Source organism: Morchella importuna, assembly GCF_003444635.1.
Source record: "Morchella importuna strain M04M26 chromosome Unknown Morimp01GS012, whole genome shotgun sequence".
Classification (NCBI taxonomy): Eukaryota; Fungi; Ascomycota; class Pezizomycetes; order Pezizales; family Morchellaceae; genus Morchella; species Morchella importuna.
The window spans coordinates 521011-539421 of NW_025763409.1; the positions used below are offsets into that span (position 1 = coordinate 521011).

The 18411-nt window shown below is 45.8% G+C and overlaps 6 protein-coding genes across 6 annotated transcripts; 2 read left to right on the forward strand and 4 right to left on the reverse strand.

Moving 5' to 3' along the window:
• Nucleotides 1–2518: 2518 nt before the first annotated feature.
• LAJ45_04808 (uncharacterized protein) lies at nt 2519–2962 on the reverse strand (the record flags this gene model as incomplete). The annotated part of the gene is made up of 1 exon (XM_046114384.1): nt 2519–2962. One exon carries the CDS (start codon nt 2960–2962, stop codon nt 2519–2521), a length of 444 nt encoding a protein of 147 aa, XP_045972410.1.
• Nucleotides 2963–3089: 127 nt separating this feature from the next.
• Nucleotides 3090–5296, reverse strand: LAJ45_04809 (uncharacterized protein; the record flags this gene model as incomplete). The annotated part of the gene is made up of 4 exons (XM_046114385.1): nt 3090–3416; nt 3481–4755; nt 4812–5046; nt 5097–5296. The coding sequence occupies 4 exons, from the start codon at nt 5294–5296 to the stop codon at nt 3090–3092; spliced, it is 2037 nt and encodes a 678-aa protein (XP_045972411.1).
• Nucleotides 5297–6508: 1212 nt separating this feature from the next.
• Nucleotides 6509–6925, reverse strand: LAJ45_04810 (uncharacterized protein; the record flags this gene model as incomplete). The annotated part of the gene is made up of 1 exon (XM_046114386.1): nt 6509–6925. One exon carries the CDS (start codon nt 6923–6925, stop codon nt 6509–6511), a length of 417 nt encoding a protein of 138 aa, XP_045972412.1.
• A 1631-nt stretch (nt 6926–8556) lies between these two features.
• On the reverse strand, nt 8557–13187 carry LAJ45_04811 (uncharacterized protein; the record flags this gene model as incomplete). The annotated part of the gene is made up of 7 exons (XM_046114387.1): nt 8557–9996; nt 10051–10529; nt 10579–11131; nt 11187–11462; nt 11516–12651; nt 12712–13018; nt 13089–13187. The coding sequence occupies 7 exons, from the start codon at nt 13185–13187 to the stop codon at nt 8557–8559; spliced, it is 4290 nt and encodes a 1429-aa protein (XP_045972413.1).
• Nucleotides 13188–13797: 610 nt separating this feature from the next.
• On the forward strand, nt 13798–15411 carry LAJ45_04812 (uncharacterized protein; the record flags this gene model as incomplete). Its single annotated transcript, XM_046114388.1, has 6 exons — nt 13798–13828; nt 13891–13950; nt 14012–14063; nt 14116–14169; nt 14232–15176; nt 15237–15411. The coding sequence occupies 6 exons, from the start codon at nt 13798–13800 to the stop codon at nt 15409–15411; spliced, it is 1317 nt and encodes a 438-aa protein (XP_045972414.1).
• Nucleotides 15412–17287: 1876 nt separating this feature from the next.
• On the forward strand, nt 17288–17727 carry LAJ45_04813 (uncharacterized protein; the record flags this gene model as incomplete). Its single annotated transcript, XM_046114389.1, has 3 exons — nt 17288–17383; nt 17557–17612; nt 17679–17727. 3 exons carry the CDS (start codon nt 17288–17290, stop codon nt 17725–17727), a joined length of 201 nt encoding a protein of 66 aa, XP_045972415.1.
• Between the last annotated feature and the right edge of the window lie 684 nt (nt 17728–18411).

An 18411-nucleotide genomic window follows, 5' to 3' on the forward strand; every position in this document is an offset into this window, starting at 1 on the left:
TGATATTCTCCGATAGAAAAGACGGCAATGCATGGTACTCTATCATCCAGCTCCATCCATCCATAACTTCCTCCTGAGGTGGCAAGCAAGCATGCAAGCACACACAACTCTGGAGCCGAGAAAGCCATAAAGCTGGGCCAAACAAACAGAAACCCAGGAAACATCCCCTCCAGCGGCCGTATGTTATTGATTGGGAATAGCGAGGAGAATTAGGAGGCTTTGCTTTTTTCCCCACCCAACCAACCCCAAAGGCCGGAAAAGGGGGGAGAGGAGGGAGCAGATGGTAAAATTGTTTTGTTTGTGCGCATCCGAAAAAGTACCCTACATAACATCAAGACACCCAACATAAGGTTCCCAGTTCAGTGTGCTTTAACGAATTGTAACACCACTGCGTGTATTGGTGGAAACAACCACTTGACACCATGGTACTAAAGAGCATTATCAATCTCGTGCGCAGCTATAATTGTACGGTGTTGGTAGCAGTACACCTACTTGAGCAGGTCAAAGCCAAGAGACATCATCTTCGTGTATCGCCGTCATCTGTCTGCCCAAGAAACGATAATGCAGGATCGATGTCCGGCACGTACGGGATCATCCGGGCCCAAGGGAAATAAGGATATCCCTAGCAGGATCCTTCGGCCTCTCCATGAACGTTTTTCCGAGAAACTTTACTCCTTCTCGTAGGGCTCTGGGAACCAGGGAGTAGTGAGCAACTGAGCTACAGGCCTTTGCTTCGGGGCTTCCAACTGAACAGAGAAGGTCATGGGCTTTTTTGGGTAGGGCAGACTTACTAGCAGAGTGCTCAGATACACACGTCCCCAGTAGCCAATATTTACCTAGGCAATCAAGGCACGCCCAGACAGTAGTTGTTAGTATGGCTGTATTATGTAACCACGGAGAGGCAGAAGAAGAGACGCTTGATGTATGGTAGATGACTCGATTGATGATAGGGGAAGAGTCTGCTAACCGAGAAGATATACCAGTTAGTCTGGTATATCTGTTCTAACTTTAACATGTACCTACAGTGCCGAGTGTTCTCTCTGGCTATGGATACAGTATTGCTAAGTATCAACTAACCCTTATCGGTAGTCTCGTAATATATCCTTACATTCGGCTGCATAGCAGCCTGCTACTATAGAACTCAGAGAGAAGCCACGCGGGATTACTACACCAGCCAAAGGTCCTGTCCCGTCTCCCAACAAGGCCTCCCAACACTCAATCAATACGAAAGAAACAAAAAATAAAAACCCCACCATACAATCCCGACTCTCCCCTATTAAATAACCAACCGGCACCCCCCATATTACAGCGTCCTTATTCCTTTCCACCGCCCTGGTTCCGTCTCATGATCCCAGTCCTGTGCAACACAACCGCCGAACCCCGATCTCGCAACGGACGCATTCCACACCTTATTTCAACTCTCTTGGCCCACGGTACGATACAAAACAAAACTGTCCCTGGGAGTTGGGTGACCGGAGATTCTAGCTGGCTAGCTGTGTGTATGTTGAAAACCCAAGAGGATACATTCCTTCACGGCCTCGGTCTTTATTGAGTTGCCCGGTGAACCAATGGAATGCTCCCAGGAATGTTTCTTGATCACAACGACATCTTAGAATGTCTCAGGCCAGCATGGCAAGACGTTTGTTGTGTTGTGGTGGATATGTTCAAGAATGCGGATCGGGGATGCTGCCGGTATTCATAGACAGAAGTCAACCTCGGCCGCCGTGGCCTAGTGCAGTTGTCTCTATGTAGTGGACATTAAAGACAGTCTTATATCTCCGACGGGTTGAACCTAATCCTCGATCCACGTTAGGTGAATTTGTTGTGCATTAATAATTTCTTTTTTCCTTTTCATAACGACACTCGATCGTGGCAAGTGAGGAAGTCAAGGGTGTCATCTCTACTCGAACTATTGTTTGATGTGCCCACAACTTCGGTTGGTAGGTAATCTTAATTGTTGGGTCCTTCTACATACTTTGTGTTCAATTCATGCATTTGACCCATCAACATGCCATCGCGTAGTAACTTCTGAGCTCTGATTTACTATGTAATATGAGATTTACAAAATTACTTTTATGGGTACCTATGGCGCCAATTGATACCATATATGAATTGAAGGTGTGGAATCCAGAACATGCAAAACACGGAATCAACCGGACCCGACCTTACCAATGGTTGTTATTTCTTAGCCCAGCCTCGAATTCAAAAGAGAATGACCTATAAAGATAAAAACCGGCCTTTGAGCCTTCAATTGTATGAAAAATACATACACAACCTCAACAGCAAGATAACTGAAACAACTAAACTTGATTCCCACCCCCTCGAATTAACAATTGCTTATCACGCATTCTGCGCCCCCGGACTGAAACAATTCGAAACAATACATACAACCATGTGAATCATAGTCAGAAGGTCCGGAAAATCAAAGGAAAGGCATGGGTAGAATAAAATGACAACTTCTGCAAGGAAATCCCACCAGTGTCTCATAGGTATCGTGATCTATCGGTATCTTCTTCCACTAATTCTGTGCTTTCGGGGTATTATTTTCATCTGTATTCAAGCTTAATCTTGCAATGCCCTTCTTGTCATTTTCAAGAAGCAATGACAGGTTGTCCCAAGTAGCTTCGTGCTTGGCTAATTCAGCAAAGCAAGCGTCCTCAAGGCTCATTGCAGCGGTGCTTATTGAGAGCATTCCAGCGATAATTCCAGTACTGCCGTCGATTAATGCTTTCGAAATCGAATGTGTCCACACGATTGTTCCTTGGCTTTTCAGTTTTGAAAAATTAAACCTGTACTCTTCGACATCATGATATTCGGGATTCATGATTTTCGTAACATCACTGAGAGACGCAGCTTTATCAATCAAGTCAATTTGTTCGATTGTTGTAAACCCCTGTGAATATGGGTTGTGCCGACTGGACCCAAAATCGGGAGACATAGGTTGCTCACTCTCGTCACGCATTATCTTAGTGTAATCAAAGAGATCCCCAAAAATTATTATTGCCTTTGCAATACACTTTACTTCCTGGAGATTATATCCTCCTTTCTTTCCAATATGTACCGATATCGTGATGACATCCTCGATATCATCATGGAATGCTCGCAAAGATCTCAAAATTTTGGGGCAATGTGAGTTTTCTCCACTGAATGCATCGTTGCTTCTCGATACCCAGTCCTAGATAGCCGTGGCCTTCGAAGTTCTCATTCTCGAGCATCCTGTCCTTCATTTCTGCATCTGCTGAAAATATAGCTGAACCAAATGAGCTAGGCTTATTTGTCACTATCGACTGTACCTTCACACTTGGTAGCTCATTGAAAATGGCGGAGATATCTTCGTAGAATTCATAACCAGAACGACCTACCCCTCTTGTTAATATCAGTTCAACCTCCAAACCGAGGGTGAGGTTATCTCCTTCCTAGATAGATATTATATTAATCTCACAAACTTTTAAGCTTCCTCGCACAAACGGTCTGACCTACGTATTGAATCTGTTCCAAGTTGTTTTCCAAGGACTCTTCGTCTTTCTCAACTGAATCGTCGCTCTCGCTCAAATCGCTTCCAGACTTTTCGGACATGACCTCCCAATTACTTATAGATCTCCACTCCACCCCTCCCTCAGGTTCAATGCGAAAAACGATGCTCAACCATTGCTCGGGGTCCCAGCGTAACGAAAGAATACCTTCGCTTTCATGTTTAATCTTTCGCTGTTTAAACATAGGACTAGTACCACCGTAACCACCACTAATCATCGGGCATATCGGTTTGTGATCAGTATGAGAGGCCCCATTTTCTGATGGTACTGATGTCTCCTCATCCTGCGCTCTATATACAGTCAATTTCAGCGGCGGGTGACTGGAGCTTTGCAAAAATTTGTATGCTTTATGTTGAACGATTTGATCCAACGTAGAATTTTTCTCATATTCGCCCGTAGATAATAAGGAGTCATCCAGCCTTGATACTTTTTCTGATTTGGTGGGGGTTGTTCTCGGAGCTTTATAGGCAGGAACGTATACACGTAAAGTAATAAAGGATTTTAAGATTGTTTCGAATCTTACCCCCACTGGAAGAGTCTCTGAAGTTCTTGCGTAGATATCGCAGCGGACATCCACGTGAGTACGTTCAGGGAAGTTTGATGCAAGTTTGATCGCTCCGGTAAAGCTCTCTGTATTCTCGTCCCACTCAAGATATGTAGGATAGAGGCCCCAGGTGGTCTTATTTCTCAGGGAATAATAGCTCTGATGTGGATCCCAGAGCAAAGGTTTTATTACAACCTTTTCCCCAGAGACGATACCAACCGTCTGTTCAATCGGGACCACGATTTGACGCATGAAACGGCAAAATCTATACGCTTCCCAGCCTCCACAATTCTCAAAGTCAAACTTGTAGCAGCGTTCCGGAAGAAATTCATCCGATCTTTCGATGGTCGTTTGCATCGAGCGAAGAGAGGTACAAGTATTCAAAAATTGCTCCTCAAATCCTGTCCAAATCGGCTCAATGTTTAAAGAAAGGCCTCGGTGGTGTAAATCCAAAAGTAATTTTTTCTTTCCACAGGTGTATGGACGAACGTTAGAGTATTCTCTAGCTTCGCCGACAAGTATTTGTTCCGCAGCCTTGTACAATTTCCAAATATCCTCGGCCTTAGCGTCGGTAAGTCCCTTCCAAACAGACTCATATCGCACAGGATAAGCGGCCGATCCATTGGTAAAAAAGGCTTTCTCAATTGAGGTTTCTCCTTTCAAAGGATAATAGAAAACCTTAAAAATATCAATAAGTAGAACATGGTAAACCAGTGATAAACAAAGGAACATACCAAGGGTCTTGATAGATCACTGGGGGCCTCGATGATCGCATGTACCCCAGGGGGGCCGATAATACTCTTAAGCTTAATTGGTCTCACCGGAGGCTTTGGGGCCCAATGATTAAACCCGTCAACTAGCTTCATCAACTTGGATCTCAGGCTTTCGCCCCCTCTATCGTAATGAATGCTGTCGATGTCTTCAACGAAGGTACAGAGCTCCTCGACTAGTAGTTTGTGTTTGATGGACCTATGAAGTGAGTTACAATGAATGAGAAAAAAACATATAAATTAACACACCCGCATTCTGAAAACGGCAACGCATCGATAGAGCTGATCAATGTCTTCATGATACTCTCCGGGGCGAATGTCGGGGGAGAAAGTGCCGAACTAAAGGTAAACACAGGTTCTGGATAAGACTGTCCACAATATGATGTTTTTGAACCATTGAAGCGAACTCCTGTAGTAGGTTTGTGAACATAGTCATCCTTAATTGGCATTTATGCGACGATGGCTTGTTAGGATTATGTAGTTGAAGAAGTTAACTAAAATAGAAACCTAAAGTTTTGGCGTAGAAATTTAACGGACGTGAAGGAAGGATCGGTCATAAAACGAAAGTGAGGTATAAAAGCCAGATCTTGACGCTTGTTGGCTTCCGTTGAGACTGCATGTGTTTTTGACTTGGTGTAAAAGAACAACATGCGCAGTAGAGAAAGTTGTGGAAGGCAGAAGTGACTACTAAGTGCAGATTTCTGCAAGTCTCAACCCAACCGTCCCGGCCGGGCATGCGCAGAATATATGAGCCAGTAACAAAACCAACCTTCCTGAGCATTACATCTCACTCGACTTTGCCTTCACCAATAATCACTCGACAACCCACCAACCCACACATACCATATTCTAACTCCATCCCTAACAAATCATAACAAACCTCTCCGACATAATACATCCAATCTGTCGCATGAATTATAAACACCAAACATGTCTGTGTGTGCCTCGCGGGCGGCTGCCTTCACTTTGGGCCAGGTTCGTCTCGCCGCTGTGTGTCGGTTCCTGCCTGCATTCAATTGCAAGTGCATGAATCAAGGAGAAAATTAACTACATGTATATGAGTGTCGAGTATCCGAAATCTCGGCAACTTGTCACACACCCAAAGTCTCTGTCACCGTCACTCGAGTATTGTAACTGTGAAACTATTACTTGACTGTCTCAAAGTGCGTTGTGTGCCCTCCCTGCTTGGCAGTTTCTTGGAAGAAACTGCAGCCGCGAGGCATCTACTCTACTATTGCATACACCCAAAATCATGAGCTTGGCGTATTTTTGTATGGCATGCAATATCAGTCGCGTCCACAAACGTCAGAGAAATACGAGTAGTGATGAGTACCGAGATCAGTCTAAGATAAAGATAACGATCTCGCATATAATAGAAAAAAGCAAACTTTAATAATTTCAAAAAAGCGCCAGTTAATACAAAAAAAGAAATCCGCCTTTGTACAGTACACTCGGCGGGCTACTAATCCCATCCTCCCTCTATGATCCCGACCACAGAGAAGTGAAAAAATAAAAGTGCCCAAGCCATTAATCATTAAATAACTCAGCCTAACCCAAGCCTATCAATACCCGCTTAGTCGCGATTTGTACACAGTGCTCCAATCCAGCAAACATTTTTTTTTCCTTTTTCAAGTTTTCTTTAAGTGTCTCTAGCCCACTGACTACAGAATATGCCCCAACATCACGACTCCCAACGCAATCGCAAACGCGCCCATTGAGCCTCCAACCTTCCCAAGCTCACCGGCACCATTTCCATTGCCAGCCAACTCACTGGTAGCAGTCGTACTCGCGGATGCCGACGCCGCAGTAGTGCTCGGTCCAACAACAACCACCGTTGTCGCAGTAGTGGAGAGGTTTCCAGAACCGGTGGCAGATGCACTGTGGACGCTCGTGATGAAGGAAGTTACGACGGTTGTGTTGCGGCCAGCAGTAGTATTGGCCGCTGCTGTGGTGGTCTCGGGGAGAGCGGTGGTGGGGGAGGTGGATGTAGTGGTATTGTACCAGGTAGTAGTTGCATTTTGAGCCTGGGCTGCAGAGAGGGTGGCCACGAGGGTCAGAATGAGGGGGAGGAACTGCATCTCGGAGATTGATGGTTTGTTTATTCGATGAATTGTTTGAGTGGAGTGTTTGAGAAACCGACTCGAGGGATGGATGATGTCTTTATTGTTGTATATGTGGTGGTATGTGGACGTAGAATGATACTGCAACGTTGTCTACTATGTCTACGTATGTAATCGCAAGTGATGGATGTCTAGCTGGGCTAATAGAAAGAGAGAGCAGGCAATCCCGATTGATCAGCAAGCAAAAAAAAAAAAACGTAAGAAGAGAAACAAAAAAATCCGACTGAAAACCCTTGGGGGCCAGCTTATGTAGATATAGAGAGTCCACATCTCAGGCGGGCAGGGAGGGCGCACACAAACATGCCCCCTCAAGGCAGGGGACATCCCTTGCCTGGATCGCTTGCCACAGGGAACACCGCGCGTTCAACGCAACTTCCTATTTACCGTTTCTGAAACACCATCGAAGGGGGTGAGTGGGCAGGTATGACCATAGTATGTACTCTTTCGTAGAGGTACTTATCCGGGGAGGGGAGGGGAGGGGGGGTTAAGGCAACAGAGGGACCTAATCTACAGCCCACCTAGGTATCTTTTCCGGATCCCCGCCTTTAACTCGTATCGTAGCCGCTGAGAACAGCCAGAATATGTGCTACAATCAAGCTGCGAATAAACCAGATCGAGAAGCACGATCCCGAGAATTAACAGAGAAAGTAAAACCCGAAAATAAAAGGAAAGCAGGATCGCAGGGTCCGACATTCTGAACATACATGTTGCCTGTCAGCTACAAGTATGTACCTAGGTCTCCCATCAACACCCTGCTCGCACCCCCCTCCTAGCTACATGTACTTGGCTGGTACATGGTCACTCATGTTGTTGCAAGTTTCACGATCATTGATTGCCTCAATCCCATCCCCCGACATCCCTGTCTGCTAGTCGTCATCCGTTTATGTAGGTACGTAGAGTACATCATGTGAGTTGCATGCAATTAATGAATTAAACAAAAAAAAAAAAAAAAAAAGAGTACATCATGTAGGGCACTCTACTCTGCTCTAGTACAGGACCCTGCATATGCGTCCTACTAACTGTCGACCAATACTTCTCCTCCGTGGGAGGGCGACCGTCACAAACGCACTCACTGTCAAAGATCAGCCTCGTAAAAGAAGGTTTCAAGAACATGCAGTGGTGTTTCGCTACCACCATTCGTTCACAGCCCCCGCGCAGTCATCTCATCTCAGCTTTCGGAATCTGAAGCTCTGCATTGCTAGTCTATCCAGAGAACGGAGCAGAGTACCTACATGTATGCAGGGCATAGTACTTACAGGTACTTTCATAAGCAAGCAAAGAATTAATCCCTGCACATTATTACTTCAGCCAGGATCCTGGTCGCAAAATTATCAATTGCCGTATTACGCGGCTAAGTCAACGAGTCGAGTGATGTGGTGTGAAGGTTCTCAATGCACGTACAAATGTAGCCATAGAGCTGGGCAACTACAAATATCTTTTTCATTTAATCTGGATATAATGCCTATATGAATTTCGCGCCCTTAATACGCCCAAAATTATTGCTATTAATTAGGTAGTTACACCATATTAATTAGGAACAACATTTGGCCGCATTAGAGGCTCGTCTTCGCTATATAGGTACATCTAAGCTACTGCGGTTCTCCAACTGGAACTGGCATTGTACTCCTGTTCCCCGCATTTCCTCTATCGCCTCTATCACCTCTTCCTCTGCCCCTCCCTCCTCTCCCCCTTCCTCTGGGCCCTCCTCCTCCTCCCCCTCCGCGGGCGTTCAATGCGGCCGGTGGTGGAACATTATTATAGGTTCCTCTACCAGCCTGAGGTTGCCCGTCCTGCTCATCTTTTCCGCCTTGCTGACCACGATGTTGGAAGCCTGGTTGTCCATTAGACCCATTTGGCTGAGGCTGATTATGTTGTTGCGGCCTTTGCATGATAACCGGGGGACCGCCCCGCATAGTCATGTTTGTTGGCCCCCTCGGAGATCCTCCGTGGCCGCCTCTACCACTGACTCCATCGGGGGTGTGGTTACCACTACGGTTTCCACGCCCCCCGCGGCCTCCGCGGCTGTTTCCACCTCCTTGAACAGCACTACTGAAGGAGCCCATCAATTGTCCTGGAGCCTGTGCCGGTTTGAGACCTTCTGTGGGGAGAATACGGCCATTGGAGTTGGATGCCAGTGCAGAGATAGGCTCGGGTACAGGAGTGGGGTTCTTTTCAGCGCTGGCTTTTGAAAAGGCGATAAGTTGACGGTTTGTTAAGTTCAGCACGGATGAAGTGGGTACTGTCATCCCGCGGAAGGGGGAGCACCGTTCACTCAGAGTGGTGCCGGACATAAAAGTAGCATCAAAAACAACATCAAGTAGCATGGCTCTGGAAGTGCGTGTCAATCCAACAACGGTACCACGAGTTGCAATCGGGACCTTTCCAGAGTCTTGAACATAGACTACGCGGTCGCCAATGGCGAACCATTGGTTTTGAAGCATGTGTTCTGCATCGCTAGGCTTAAGAAGAGCCCTTCTGGGAACATTATAAATGCGTTTGAAATCACCTTCCTGGTTGGCGGCGAGGTATGCATCAGCTGCTTGTTCAATCTCCTTAACAACCTCCGGCTCTAGCTGTTGCGCTTCTAGTGGAACCTTCTCAAAAGATCTTGTTTGGATAGTTTTCAACCAATCAATAATCTCCTTGACTCTTGCCTTGCTCTCAGAGGGGTCAAAGAAGTCGGTATCAGTGTATATATCCCCATGGGGATTTCTCATCACTCCTTTGAAGAAAGCTGGAAATTTCGCCATATATTCTCGGAGAAGGTCAATGGCCTTCTCCGAGAATTCCCATCCTGAATCTCCGCGGCGGGAGTATCCAAGTACTTTAAGCTTTTTGGCTTCAAATTTGAGGTTGAGGCCAAGGTTGCAGCGTTGATCATCGACTGTAACAGAGAACGATGACGTGATTTTACTCAGAACAAGGGGGTTGAGACCAAGCTGGCGGGCAACGGTGTATGAAGGAAGGTAGCGAGTTGTTTGTTCCGCCTTGAGCGCGATTTGTTGGCCGAAATCGGGCTCTTTCCCTTTCTGGTGTACGTTAATAACTATTATCTTATCATAGGGAGCTTTTTTGATCCTTACCATAATATAAATCCAGATGTCAACTTTGTTCTCTGGATGATGTCTAAAAACCTCTAACGGCCTTCCAAAATTGAATTCTCCCAAGAAGAAGGCCCTTGAACCCTCCGGGAACTCTTCAGTAATCGGAAGGGGTTCTTTTTCTATGAACCTTGTATCTTCATTCACAACCTCGTCCACAACCGCCTGCGCAGCGTAATCTGTCTCGATCCCGGGGATCACTGCATACTCCTTGACCATAGCACCATCCTCGGTTCTCTTCAACCCCTTGAGGATGCTCGTATGAACAACTACTTCAACTGGGCCAATGACAATACCCATTCGCTTGCTATAGGCGTTCTCCATTCTCTCCGCCTTTTTCTTCCATGCCTCGATTTCATACGGGCCATGAGGAATAGGCATGATTTGGCCATCCGAGAGTTGGTACTTGAACAACTCATCTGAAATTGCAGTGACCTTGGCCTCCTGCAAAAATGGATATCCTGAAATACCATTAATACGATTCATCAAAGATTGCAAGATAGTACATACCAACAAACACTTTCTTGCCCAGCTTTTTCTTCGCAGCCTCCAACTTCCCACCCTCATACGCGTTCTCCAACCTTAAAACCATACTCTCATTCCTGCTATCTTGTTGGAAAACATTGACTCCGTGAAACTCCAAACTCGCCGTATGTTTTAAAACCTTCAAACTTGGGAACCCAGCAAGTGATTCCAGTCCGACGCCGGCGCCCTCGCATAATCCCACAATAATATCCAAACCATCGAGCGTAGGTAGCTCAAACACATTGAGCACGCAGCGACAATGCGGGATATCTGGAAATATTCCGGGCATGCTACTTGGGTACAACTCATCAACGCTTGGAGAATAGGAGAACTTCAGTGTGATACCGAAGCTGTTACGCTCCTTCTCGCGTTCGGTTAGTCTATGCTCTACACTTCGCATAGCGGGAATGAGACGGGTTTCGTCAATGAAAGGGATCTTGACGACAGCCTCCCATTCCATTTTTTTGCCGTTCATATCGAGCTCAAAATCACGAGGGTAGAAATCGATGATGGGCGATTTCTCATCGGTCATCAATGACTAGAGAGCGAACTATGTTAGTTCAATTTACTGAGGACAATGGAATATCTCTTACATGATATGCCTCTGGTACAATCGATTTTGATCTATCGGGAAGAACCCCCATCAATTGTTCATAGGGTTTGAACGGTTTTCCGAGCGTAAAATTCAGGTTTGCGCCAAGTCCTCTATGAATATCGGAAATCTTTGGAGAATAGTGATAGCGGTAGAACCATGGCCAAGATGCTACACCTCTGTAATAGTAGTAGAGCACCCATTGCAGACCTTCGATGTAATTCTCTGTCAAATCTCTCATCTCTTTTTTATCTTCAAGACCAAAGCCAAGTTTTTCCTAAATCCAATTTTAGTTACTTCGGGGATAGCGGGGAAACTACATGTACTCACCTTGTAATAATCATCCTTCCACTTATAAAACAAAGCGTCATATTTCTTTTGCATCACTTCCTTCGCGTCATCTGACGATACATCTACTACCGATGCCTTGTCATATGTCTTAAACACTCTTAAAAGAGCAATTTGACCTTCCTCCTCTTCGTCATCAGATCCTTCTTCCTCGTTGGGGTAGTGGCTTAACTGCAGGTGTAATTCCTGCTGCTCGTTTTCGACTCTTTCACACTTCAACCTTAATGATGCAGCAAGTTCCTCCACAAACCTCCTATCAGCTGCAGAATAGCTTGCAGGGACATTAAACAGCTTCGTGCCCTTCCCCTTCCGCTTATTTTCGAGCCATTTCTTGATCTTTTTATACATATCCTTTTGCTCAGTCGTAATAACAAGCTTGCCTTTTTTCTGTTTCTTGGACTGTTCAAGTGCTTCCAGGTGACCTCTTTGTTTACCCTTTAGCCAGTTCGCATCAGAAACCTCCGCTTCAAAAAAATCCTTCTCGTACACCGAAAGCTCCTGCAACAGCAGCGACAACCGCTCCAAATTAATGACGCCGTGCTCGTTGATGTATCCAGTGCTCTTTTTTAAGATTTCTTTGTAAACCTTGAATTGAAGGGCTAGTGCGCCTTCGTTGATGTGTAGATTAGGTAAGTTGGGCAAAAAATCGTTGCCAACGAAAAATGCTAGTAGAATGAAATCATCTATGACCCGCTCCATATCAAACGGGAAACTCAAAACGCCTGGTTCTTTTAACTCCTGGAATTCGTGTTCTAGATATTCGCGAACAACGCTGAGATGCATTAGGAAGAAATTCTGATGCTCGAGTTCCTTCGACTTTGCCTTGGCCTTGCCGAAGGTTACTTCTTCTCTGAGAAGACAGAAATGAGGATCATGGGACAAGAGCCCCAACATGATGAGATCCGCATCGAGCCCGTACAAACAATGACGAACGTTTGGATTATAGTCAGGTTGCGCCTTTGCCAGGCGGATGTACTCCATAATCTTATGTTCTCCTTCTCCGGGAACCTCATGACCAGAGAGGATTACATCCACACATTGCCAGTCGATATCTTCCGATACCTTTTTGCTAATAAAATATTTAAGTTGTGTAGTCAGCCGGGCCATAAACTCGGTACCTATGACATCGTTAGCCGCGGAGCTCGAAGAGCCTTATGATTATTAACCCCGCCACTAACCTGGAGTAATGCAGTTGCTATCAAAGGCAGCTTCCTTGGGCATCTCTATTCCTTCTTTAATTGCCTTAAGCCTCGCATTTTCTGCGTCTAGAGCTGTTCTGAACCGTCGGGCGCGTTGCTGATTCATCTTTGCACGAGGGGCAACCCCATCAATGGCCATGAAGAATACCTTCTTGGGCTTAATTTTTCCGAACAAATGCTCGATATAATTGAAGATAGCGATGAACATCTTCTCCTCTGTCATACGGAATGTCGGACTATCGGAGTCACTGTGAGTACAGTTGTGGATAATGCCGTTCATATCCAACTATTGCCACCAAGCGCAAATTAGCATTAAGCTCGACCATTTCGCAAAGCAAAGAGAGCTTATTTCATACGTAAAGACAGTCAAACTCAGGAATACGATTCTCAGCAATAAGCTGGGATATCGTAGGATAGCGCTCAGACATCCATCTGAAGAACTTTGGAACACCCATCGTGAGAATATAGATGGTGCGAAAAGGCAATAGCAGCTAAAACAAAGCAGGTGTGAAGTGGCGGATGGGTGGTGAACTATAATCCCTCCTTCCCTAGAAAAGATAACAAAAGAAACAGAGCAAATTCAAGAAAAAAGCAGTAGCGAACTCAGATCCCAAAGAGTTATGGTACACCGTCGGAAGGGTGTTATTTTGAGTCACACTGAGTGTATGTATGTAGGTATTCGTGACGTTGCGTTTCTTCAGAGGAGCAATCAGTCTGCCGCACACTGCCACCTGATCTATCAAAAAGGTGAGCTACTTGAAATCAGGCATAAATGTATCGGATATACTTTAATATAAATCTTGCGTATTTTTATTTTTATTCAAAAGCTATCTATTCAATAAACGAGATAATCCATGTATTTCCTAGTAAATTGCCATTTCAGGCGATGTCGGGTGATTCTTCGTGCAACCAACTGAGAGACGCGACGTGAATTCCAAAACTTACATGCCTTCCTGGCTCTCGCGCTCAACCTCACCATCATCGCATTAACAACGCAAGACGATTACTCGAATTTCGAGCCACGACCAGTAACGAAGATACGACTACTATATACCCATTTCCAAAATGTCGGCAAACATGGATGAAGATATCGACAGTACGCTCACCTGTCCTCAAAGCTCAACATTTAGCAATTTGGCTAACGTTTATGGACACTAGTGGACCCTTCACTCCGTGATAGAGAGGAACAGATTGTGGTAGACAAGATCATCAACGAGGGTAGGCTCCTACATTTGCGGTACATTATACTGCAGGGACTGACCTTACATGCGCACGATAGAGTACAAGATCTGGAAGAAGAATGCCCCATTTCTCTACGACCTGATCCTGAGGTTTGTTCGAACCCAAACACGAATACCGAGCACAGCTATTAACCTACTGTAGTTCAGCGCTTGAATGGCCAACACTGACCACACAATGGTTCCCCGATAAACAGACGTAAACCCCCCCCCCCCCCCCGGGGCCCAATTAACAAAAATAGATCTGACAGCTCTTTATAGACACCCGGGCAAGAACTACTCTACTCATCGTCTCCTGATCGGTACCCATACATCTGGCAATGATATAAACTACCTCCAAATCGCCGAAGTCCAACTTCCCAACCCAGTTCCAGCTCCAGGTCAAGACCCAAGTCGGTACGATGAGGATAAAGAAGAAATCGGTGGTTACGGTGGTGGCGCCGAATGTCGCCTCCACATCCAGCAAAAAATGGTTCACGAGGGTGAAGTTAACAAAGCTCGATACATGCCCCAAAAGCCCGACCTTATTGCAACTATGTGCGCCGACGGAAAGGTGTTGATATTTGACAAGACAAAGCACCCATTGATGCCTGCAAATACCCGGACATGTCTCCCACAGATGACACTCATTGGGCATGAGAAAGAAGGTTACGGTCTGAACTGGAATCCCCACAAAGAGGGGCATCTTATCACTGGTTCAGAAGACGCAACAGTGAGACTATGGGATACTACCAGCTATACCAAAACTAACACCCAACTCTCCCCCGTCCGCGTATACACACATCACTCTGCGATTGTAAATGACGTTTCCTATCACCCTTGCCATGATGCTCTCTTTGGTTCAGTATCGGACGACCACACACTCCAAATTGTTGATGTCCGCTCGTCAGATACCACTTCCGCGGCCCACAAAGTTGTTGCACATACGGATGCTGTTAACTGTATCGCTTTCAACCCAGCATCAGACTATGTTGTCGCTACTGCATCTGCCGACAAGACTGTTGCGCTGTGGGACCTGCGGAGCTTGAAGCTCAAGCTCCACAGTTTGGCGGGACATAACGCGGAAGTGAACGGATTGAGCTGGCATCCACATGAGGAACCTATTCTGGCGTCTAGCAGTGCTGATCGGCGCATCTGTTTCTGGGACTTGGCGAGAATTGGGGAAGAGCAAAGTGCTGAAGACGCCGAGGATGGTCCCCCAGAATTGTATGTTCAATCGCCTACCAAGAGTCTTTGTTGATATTCTAACAAACTGTTTCTATTCAGGTTATTTATGCACGGAGGTCACACCAACCGTGTTTCGGACTTTGCTTGGAACCCCAACGACCCATGGGTAATGGTCTCGGCGGCTGAGGATAATCTCATTCAATGCTGGAAGGTGTCAAATGCGATTGTTGGCAAGGATCAAGACGATATTCCTGCAGATGAGCTAGAGGCGTAGATTTAAAAAGGCGCTTCGACCGTGTTAGAACTAATTCTGAGAACGCAGGGAGGATATGGGTTCTCCTTTTCTCTTTAGCTTCTGTATTTTATGACATTAAATTTTGCGATGGTGGGTACAAAATACGGGGGATTGCTGTTTCTGTAGGCCATAATGAATACCCGGAAAAAAGAGTAAAACAGTAACTTCAGAAATTATGTTCATGAGATCTCACTCAAGCTTGGTCTGGTGTGTTGGGCCCCCACGGATGAAGCTGTCCCCCCCCACAGATACCCTTAATGTGGTCTTGAACGTGCAACACCTACCACATGTAGCTATGGTGCACGTATGTAGTTCAACTTGAGTGTCGTTGCTTTAGAGCCCATAACTTCACGTCAGGATCACTCGCATGGGGGTCTCAAGCAATATAAATGACATTAATACAACAGCGCTCCCGAAAGTGTAGGCAAAGCAATATATCTAAATTAAAGCCTCCCCGCGCTGCGCAGTGGTACATACTCGTGGTGCGTGGCCTTGCTTCGGCGTCCATGGCCATAGCAATTGCAAGGCTCGGGATTAATTCCCACGGGGGATGCAAGTGCTATGTAGCTGTAGAGGACGTACGTATTCTTCGCAATCAAACAAACCGGCGGCCGGATATTTGTGCAGAGCCTCGTTTCAGAAGTCTCTAAACAAGGCTCAATATTCTAAAGAAGCAAATAATTATTGTGTAAGTATTATTTTGTTTTTTTTGGCGGGGTGGTGGAAGGTATGCTACCTACTCGGGACGATATCCTCAGTTGAGTGAGGTTCGGTAAAAGCCGATTTGTGGAGTCGGTAGTCTGCAGAACCCAGTTTGGTTACATCTATGTAGTCCACCACACCCACACAGGTGTCCGCCACGGCGTCCTCAAGCACTGCACAGGATCATAAGAATGCACTCGCTGCCTCAATTATCATTCCACTTTTTCTCGCCTACAAAGTCATATATGCAACCCCCACAATCGTTGAGGTAGAGCACATAAATTGTACCAGCATACATGTATGTACAATAATACATACACATCATCCATCTTCAGGGTTCAGCATTTGGGGAACCTTAAGCTTGTATTTTCATTATTTGTGCTGTTGATTTCGCTACCGAGTGAAACGACGTGGAGTGATTCACGGGGATCATCCGACGAACCCCTATCCACGTTTGTTCTCCGCCCTTTTTGGCTCAGGTACCGCCAAAGCATGCCAGGGCAGGGTAGTGTATTCACCTAACCCACACCTACCTACTCGATGTAGTACCGCAGTACTTTACAGATGCATCCTAAGGTGAGATTTGATTCCCTTGTTTACTCCCTCGGTGGGTTCATGTATCTTATCTACTGGCTGGCTATATACACAGTTAATGCTGGCTGGCTGAGTCCATTTCGCCGCGTTGGTTGCTTGTATTTACATAACATCCCTCCTCCATGGATTCTTCCGGAAGAAAGCCCCAAATGTCAGCTCACCACCCGCACCATTTCGGATGTTGTTCGCGTGCTCCCTCCTCACGCTAGGTGTCGACTCACACAGGCTGTAACCCCCTAAGTACCCCAGAATACGCCGCGCATGAGGATTGGAACGCCGAAAATCACTTTGAAATCCCTAGCCTGTGATTCGCTAGTGTTGCGAAGATCCCTTTTCTATAATCTGATCTTTAGATATGAAGACGAGCTCGCTGTGAGCTTAGCAGCTGTGGGAACACTTAAAGGCAACACAGCTCCTAAACTCCTTCATCCTTCTCCACCTCCCCCACAAAAACCAAACAGATCTCATCGATTTACTCGTCAATTGCCCTTACTGCAGCTTTTACGGCCTCCGAATAAATACATTCCTAGTAACCCTCTCTCTACCAAATAATAAAGAAATGTCGCTTCCATTCCAGACTGTGCGCATGTTCTCCAAGCGCGCTTCCACTTCCCCAACTTCTCCCAAGGCCTTTGTCATGTATGGCTATATCATCGTAAGTTTCCATTTTAATTCCTGCTCCTTTATCTCCTTTTATCTCTGCTGCTGCTCCCTGTAGCTTCGTGCTCTTTATTCAATGCTTGCCCGAGCTCTATCTGAGCTTTACCGCTGCGGTTGCTGCTTCCCTTCACTCTGTCCATCCTTACTAACAATCTCTCTCATCTCCAGGCTGGCCTCACCCTGCCATTCGCCATTCCCGCCTCCAGGAGGAATAGTCTCGATGGGTTAGTTCTCGCTGTATTTAAACAGCTACTCATCCTCCGAGATTCTTACTGACATCTCCACTGTAGTGCCCATACCGACAAAAAGGAGCTTAGTCTCCACCACTGTTGCCGTTAAGCTTCCTCTGCCACTGCCATACCCACATATTTCCAAACATCTATTAGAATATGGGTCCCGACACTGCATCATCTCGTCGGTGCCATCTTTTCCTATTTGTTTCGTTGATACTTAATCCTGGGATGTCTTATTTGCTGGTTCGGTTGCTTGGGTACGGAGTATTTTGTGGATTCGTTGCTTGCTTTCTGTTGATCGTGGGGCGCTCTTATCAGGCCATGGCGTTTATTCCATTTTCTTTACTGGATGACTTCTGTCTCCCGTGATCTCCTATTTTTTTTTTTTTTGTTCTTTTTCGATGGGTAGATGCTGTAACTGTTAACTGTTGTGTTGTTCCGAAGCTTTAACCAAGCTCAGGAGAGTTGTATCCTTATTTTTCTTTTCTTTTTTTGTATGATCCGCAGATCTTGAACAGGAGGGGAGAGCTCGGTTGTATTTTTTCTTTACCCCTCCATTATTTCTAGATCTTATTTACCCCTGTAAAGTGTCAGAAATAATCTGGATAAGATAGTGGTAGTCGCTTGACTCGATAGATAGATAGATGAAGTAATACCTTTTTTTCTTGCTGAACCCATCTCTCCGGGTCATCGTCATGCACACACATAGGTTGTAATAAAGTTAGGCAGACGTGGTAGGGCGAGTACCTACATGTAGGTATGCGTAAATAAGTTGACCAGATCGACACGA